General features: G+C 49.9%; 1 protein-coding gene across 3 annotated transcripts in view; it reads right to left on the bottom strand.

Annotated features, from left to right (window-relative positions):
- Window positions 1-397: 397 nt before the first annotated feature.
- Window positions 398-7,216, bottom strand: part of GALNT14 (polypeptide N-acetylgalactosaminyltransferase 14) — a 234,916-nt gene continuing 228,097 nt past the window's right edge. For 2 of the 3 annotated variants that reach the window (XM_033176133.1, XM_033176132.1), the window contains 2 exons: window positions 1,893-2,012; window positions 398-745 (listed from right to left, as the gene is read on the bottom strand). In XM_033176133.1, coding sequence (XP_033032024.1) covers window positions 587-745; window positions 1,893-2,012 — 279 coding nt within the window. In that variant the 3' untranslated portion in view covers window positions 398-586. The remainder of the gene's footprint in view (window positions 746-1,892; window positions 2,013-7,216) is intronic. The other variant, XM_033176134.1, reaches the window with a different exon arrangement.

Genomic DNA, 7,216 nt, shown 5'->3' with positions numbered 1-7,216 from the left:
GGATCACGAGGTCGGGAGATCGAGACCATCCTGGCGAACACGGTGAAACCCCGTCTCTACTAAAAAATACAAAAACTAGCCGGGCGAGGTGGCGGGCGCCTGTAGTCCCAGCTACTCGGGAGGCTGAGGCAGGAGAATGGCGGGAACCCGGGAGGCGGAGCTTGCAGTGAGCTGCGATCCGGCCACTGCACTCCAGCCCGGGCGACAGAGCGAGACTCCGCCTCAAAAAAAAAAAAAAAAAGGCTTTTCTCTCGGGCCTCCAGAGCGCGCTTCCTTTGTAAGAAAAGGAACAACAAACACTTCCCATTAGGTTTCTGTCTCCAGATACCAGTCAGGAAAAGACTGGCCAGGACTGGAACTTAATGGCCTTGAAAACATGTGGGATTTGTCTCTGAGTCCCATTGGCTTGTGATATTTTCCTCTGTCCTCCCTGAGACAGTGACTCCTATCCCGGGGGGGGGCTCTGCCTCCACCTCCCAGTCCAGGATGTCCGAGGTGGTTGCGGGCTGCTTGCTGCCCAGTTTCCAGTCTGTTCTGGTCCAGGGAAGCACCACCCCGTAGCCCTCGCTGCTTCTGGCACGGGTCCTCAAGAGCTCACCATGTCCCAGTGCTGGCTCATGAGTGAAGACTCACATGGGTTGACGACGATTTCCTTGCCGTTCTCGGTGCCATCACCGAACATATCTGTATCGAGGCAGAGGTGGGATGCTATGTGCTCGATGTGGGAACCAGTTCTGGTCCATTGCTGGTAAGACAGACAGGAGAGTGAATGAATGAGTTCTGGCATTGTCAGAAAGGTAGGTGCCTCATGTCTAGGGTCACTCAGAGACTTGATTTCATGGTTTCATAAGCACTAAAACTGTAACTAATTGCTCTGCCAGGTACTATTGTTGGTTTCTTTTTAAAAATTGGATTTAAAAAAGTTAAAAGCAAAATCAATATGTTTACTAGGAAAACTCATTAGGAGGCAGCAACTTTCCAAGCAGTAGCCCAGAAAATGTGAAGTGAGTTAGTCACAGGAGCAACTTAAGAAACGGTCTACATTCAGCATCTGCATGACGGCAGGGAAGTGGGGAAGAGCTGGGGTGGTGGGAGCAGCGAGTGTGATGGCAGGAGGGGCGGGGGCTTCTTCAAAATGTGTCAGCACACGAGGGGCCAGAGCAGAGAGGCGGGTCTCATGCAGCAGGTTCTCACACTTGACCTCGCACGACAAAGGAGGGACTGGACACATCAGGGGAAGCACCCCGGAGCAGGCACTAAGCACATTACTGCCAAGAGACAGTCACAGCTGTCCTGTGTAGTGGACCTCCTCAACCCCATTTCAGAGAGGAGGAATGGACACCCAGAGAGGTCCAGTAACCTGCCATGGGTCACACAGCCAGTAAACCATAAAACAGGCATTTTAATCTCATTCTTTCTAACACCAATACCCAGTTGGCAAGAAACTGAATGGAGACATCACTTCGCTGCTAGAGGAACTGGGCATTTGATGTGCCCAGAATGCTAGGAAGTTTGGGGGACATACTGTTAGAGCCCAGGGCCCTGAAGGCAAGGGTCAAGTCTTGCTCATCCTTGTGACCCTGAGATCCTTGTTTGGGATCCCAGGTGGGGAACAGAGCAATGACAGGAAAGTAGAAGATGAATGGGCATGGTGTGGTCAGTGGAAATCAATAGGCTTTCATGGGGCAGGCTGACCAGTGAGGTGGATGTTGCCATTGCCGCTAGCAACACAGACGGGGTCCCAGGCAGCACTTTCCCTCCCTCTCCTGACCTCTCTTATCAACTCTTCCTCTTCTAACAATTTCTCTCTTTTCTTGCTCATGAGACTAAGCCCTAAACAGGCAGTCACATTACGGAGATGGCCACATCCCAGGGACCTGCTGAGCACTTACCTGTCTGTCATCTCCATTCTTGCAAAGGACAAGAACCACTGGGGCACCAGGGAACAAGGTGATGACTGACAGGCACAGCTCCTCCTGGAGGATCTGCTGGGTGTATGTGAAGGCCCACACCTGGGGAGAAAGAGACCAGGAAGGTTTGTTCAGGATCTAGGAAGCCACCACTCAAGGGATACAACCACACCTATGGGTGTGATTAGCACAGGTTGATAAGAAGCACCAAGGGTCCCAGTAGGCAATGATCACCAAGGTTACGTTGGAAAATGCTACTCAAGTGCCACAGACTCAGAGGTCATATCTCCATGGAAATCTCCATCCCGTACCCCACGAAGGGGCCTGGGCCTGGGCCATTCAGGCTGCCTCTGGGAGTCCTGAACAATTCTGGCCTTTGGGCAGGAGCCTGAACAACAACCCCAGTTGAGCTGTGTGCTCCACAGTTTCTGTCTGGAGAAAACGTCTTGAGGGGGTATGTTCCCAGCACTTGGCATTTCAAGCAGCCACCTAGCAGGTCAACTCCCAACCCCTCCATACCAGATATCTTTAGGCTGTCCCCTGTTCTTTGAAAGGGAGTCTGAGTCAGTGTCTAGAGCACATGAGAGTTACGACAAGAGGCAGATGGAAGGACAAATGGAACAAGTGTTCCAAGGGAATGAATGAAGAAGGGTTGAGGGAATGAAGAATGTTATAAGGATTAAAATTATTTCAGGAGAGTACATGTGCCAGAATAATAGATCTTTTGGACCCTGAGCTCTTGCAGGGAGAAAAACTGAGAAATCGGATGGACAAGCAGAGTTCCGTTGGCATCAGGAAGAAGGGCATGCTGTGTCGTTCATTATAACATTTTTCCTCCACAGTGCCAGAGATCACAGAGTAACTGTGGCTTATGAAGCCACAAGCACTTCCCGGTTCTTAAGTCAGTGGGGCAGAAAGTGCTGGTGGAAGCAGTTTTTTTCCCAGGTTGTAAAATAAGGATAACATTTACCCCTTGCCTCCATCTGGGGGCAAAGATGATGATTCTTGAATTGGGTCCCCTGGGGAAACTGCAGAGGATCCTTTGGGGGCTGTATCTATTTCCACTACGTCCCTGAAACACGTTGACCCTGAACCTCTGGACCAGGTTACTCATTGGCTACTTCCCCTTGGCCCCAGAATGAAAAAAGTCCACTTAGCAGGCCAGCCCCCTACTCTAGGACAAGGTGTCTCCCAGGCAGACATGGTGGTCATCTGCCTTTTGTTCTGTGCCTTCCCTCCTGGTTCCCGGTCCTCTCCTGACCTCCACAGGCTGCTGAAAGACTTTAATTCCTTTCTGGGACCTGGGTGGTTCAGAGGAACCACTCCCATAGGCTCAGGACCTTCTGCTGTCCTGAATACGTCCACCTTGAGTCAACCTGACTTGCTGAACGATGACGCCTGGCTCTCTTGATCTGCGACTCACCAGCCTAGTGGGAGAACGGCTCCTGCGTAAGGATTCTTTTATCTCTTTTCAAACTGCTAGTGTTGGGAGAAGACCTAGATCAGAAAGTACTCGCTGGGGAGGGATGCAAATATAGATGAAACAAGACTGTCCATGAGTCTTGTTCTTACAGCAGGGCAACGGGCGTCCATGTCTAGAAGGTGGGCCCCTAGGTGTTGGCCTAGAATATTCCTTGGCCTGTGGAGAGGAGAGAGAAGGGCGTTCTTTATACTATTCAACTTCTGTATCTATAGATACTTGAAATTTTCTATAATAAAGTCATGAGATACATTCCTTGGGACATATCAAGAAGTTCTTCTCTGGCCTTGTGAACATCACATTCTACACATCCCATTTGCCTTTCTCCAAGATAAGCTGAAAGGGGAAAGAAGTCTGTCCACACAGAGGTGGTGCAATGACCAGGCTGCTGCTGCTGCTGCTAATCAGAGCTGACATTTATTGAGTGCTTGTGATGTGCCCAGTATTATCCCGACAACTTTACACAGATTGATTAATTTTCATAAGAATCCTACTAAGTAGGTATTACTATTATCCTCATTTTATAGATGATGAAACCAAGGTTCGGAGAGGCTATCCAAAGTCATACACCAGCAAGTGGCCCCCACAGCAACTTTCTCCAGCAGCTTTGCTCTTGCTGATGCTGGAGAGTCAGAGCTGGCTCTGAGCTCTTTGAGACAACTTTAACTGGGGAGAAGACACTTGCCCCTGAGATTCTTCTTCCAGGTTGTAAACGTTAAAACCAAAGATCAGCTCCACCTTGACAGGGGAGAGTGGCAAGAGGTTCTTCTTCTTGGCCAGTTTCCAATGACAACCTTTATGAAAAGATGAACGAAGGTTGTACTCCCTTGCCAAGGTCTGGGGTGGGGCAGGCCAGAGAATAGTGCCCTCTCTAATAGAGTAATTGGGCCGTGAGTATGAATGGAAGCCCACACTCCTGATTCTACACCAGACCATAGGATACACACAGTGCTGACTTCTAGCCTGAGTAGCCCCCCTTATCTTCCCGCACCTTGGCTGCATATCCAAGCTGAGTCATTCCCTTCTAAATGGTCTCCCTTGGACCTGGGGATGTGTACTGAGACACAGTCCACCCTCAGAGGACAAACCCAGGGATGAGACCCACGCAGGGCTTTGAATTAGGCTGGGGCCATTTGAGTGGGGGATTCTGAAGTCCTAAACATCCAGAATGTGATCTAGAAGGTGGGCACCTGGGTGTGGGCCTAGAATATTCCTTGGCCTGTGGGGAGGAGAGAGATGGGCCAAAAGGTCAAATGCAACAGCTGGACTACCAGGAAGCCATATGCCCTGAGGTCAGTACAACTGACCTCAGATTTAGACTTCTCACCATTCTCTGAAATGAGGCTAAAGAAACAGTCACTGACAGGGGAAGACAAAATTCATTCCTTCTGACCCATTACCTGACTATAGAGTCTGTAGGGAACCACAGATTAGTATTTCAAAAATAAATCCTGCCATTATCTTACTGTCACCATCATACAATGACATTGTGTTTTTTGTGTTAAAAGGATTAACTGATTAAATATAAAAGCCTCTTGTGAGAGCCCACTTTGCAGTTCTTCTTTTTTAATATCCTAGGGGTCTCAAAACTGGAAGTGCTGGATGGGTGGGTGGGTGGGCCGTTCTTTTGACATCCTCGACCCTTGTTGTCCACAGATGCCTTTCAGGAAGAAATGCATCTCAAAGACGCATCTCAAATGCATCTGATGAAAACATCTCAAAGACCGCCAAGGAGAATGTGTGAACATGCACAGAAAATGAAGCCCTCATGCTAAGTGGACTTTCCATTAGCTGGTATTTCCTGGCATTTCAATAATTTAGCCTCATCATGTCCCAGAGGAAGGCTGATGTCTGGCCACATCTGAAAGAGGAGAGGAGGGAGGAGAAGCAGCAGACAGGAGCATGCAGGCGGGAAGCAAGGAGAGCATTTTCAGATTTCCATTCTGCAGCCTGTCAGACTTCCCAGAAGGGCCGTGATGAATGGGTTTATTAAAAGAATCCTGCAGTCAGAAACAGACTCCAGGAAGGCAGCAGAGGTTGCTCAGCAGGTCTGGCCTGGATCGCTGAGTGCTGGGCCCTCTGCCGTTGGCTTCGTTTGGGGGCCTGGCAAAAGCCTAGCCCATGATGGAGGTTCTGTGGCAGGCCAGGTCTCCCTAACAGCTGAACAGGCAGGCCTCCACGACCACTGTTTCAGCCCTGAGTGGGTAGGTTAAATGTTAAAGGCTGAAAGGGCCAGTGCCCTTACACAGGCTGGAATGTCACAAAAGCCCACCAAGAGTTTGTCAAGGCTTTTCCTGGGCCTTGAAGCATGACAAGATGATGAAGGAATTCTTCACAGGACCCGTTTAGGATTAAACAAATTTTATTGGGGGTCTGAAGAAACTCCCCAGACCTCCACAAACAAGTTTTATTGGGGTCTGAAGGAACTCCCCAAACCTCCATGATTTAGCAGGAGACAAGAGTAATCACCCCTGGCATCTGGACTCATCTAGATTAAGTACATTTACTGAGGCCCCAGGAGAAGGTCTTCAGGACTCAGGCCTTAGTTATAGATTAAAAGAAGTTAATCACTTATGTCTTTAGATGAATGTAAACTCACACTAAGACAAATAGCTTAGAAGATATATAAGCTCTGAAAAACTTTGTAATTTTGAGTTGGTCTGGCGATAATTTCCAGGTCTTCTCTCTGTACCCGGTTACAGAAATAATCTCTCTTCTTTCCCAGTTCATCTGCATCTCATTATTGGGCCATGAGAATAAGCAGCCCAACCCTCGGTTTGGTCCAGAAACTGTCCCTCCTATCCGAAAGCTGTAGCCATAGAAGGGCAACCCAGAGACCGTCCTGGGGGTTGGTGTGGGTAGCCCTGCCCCCTCTACTGGGATAGGCCAGCTGGGGACTGAGGAGGAAGGAGTCACCAGTGAATGAGTAGGGGATCGACTGGGCCAGATTGTCTTAAAACCTGTGCTTGGAGGACATCTCTGGAGACAGCCACTGCTGGTGGGAGCAGGGATGGGACGGGCAGGGGGTCAGAAACCTTCTCTCTCTAGCAGATGCCAGTCTGGCCACAGCTGTGGAAGCTGGGATGTAGAAGGCCACAGCACCCAGCCTGGGGCTTGTGGTCTTGGACTGGATGGCGAAGCAGGGATGAAAGATTGTCTTAAAAGGTAACTAAAAGAGGGCTGGGTGCGGTGGCTCTTGCCTGTAATCCCAGCACTTTGGGAGGCTGAGGTGGGTAGATCACGAGGTCAGGAGTTCGAGACCAGCCTGGCTAACATGGTGAAACCCCATCTCTACTAAAGATACAAAAATTAGCCAGGTGTGGTGGCATGTGCCTGTAATCCCAGCAACTCGGGAGGCTGAAGAAGAATTGCTGGATCCCGGGAGACAGAGGTTGCAGTGAGCTGAGATCATGCCATTGTACTCCAGCGTGGGCGAAAGAGCAAGACTCCTTCTCAAAAAAAAAAAAAAAAAAGCAGGAGTAAGGACGAGGGGCCCCAGCAGAGGAGCTGGTCTTGGAACGGCCCAGGGCCTCCACCTCTGGTAGGCAAGAAGCAATCAGCCTGGAGCAGCAGCTCTCAACTCTCCCCACTCAGTGGACCTCTGGCAGTGTCTGCAGACATTTTCTGGGTCTATGGCTGGGCGAAGGGTTGTTACTAGCTGCCAGCGGGTGGGGTCAGGGATGCTGCTAAACATCCTATGCTGCACAGGACAGCCTCTCAACAAAGAAGGATCTGGCCCTAATACCAGTAGTGCTGAGGGTTAGAAGCCCTGGTGTCACCTTAAGGGCTTGGACTCTGCACGTGGCAGGCCTGTATCTGAACCATG

Source organism: Trachypithecus francoisi, unplaced genomic scaffold, assembly GCF_009764315.1.
Source record: "Trachypithecus francoisi isolate TF-2019V2 unplaced genomic scaffold, Tfra_2.0 Lachesis_group17, whole genome shotgun sequence".
In the NCBI taxonomy this organism is placed as follows: Eukaryota; Metazoa; Chordata; class Mammalia; order Primates; family Cercopithecidae; genus Trachypithecus; species Trachypithecus francoisi.
This window is presented reverse-complemented; position numbering and strand designations above follow the sequence as displayed.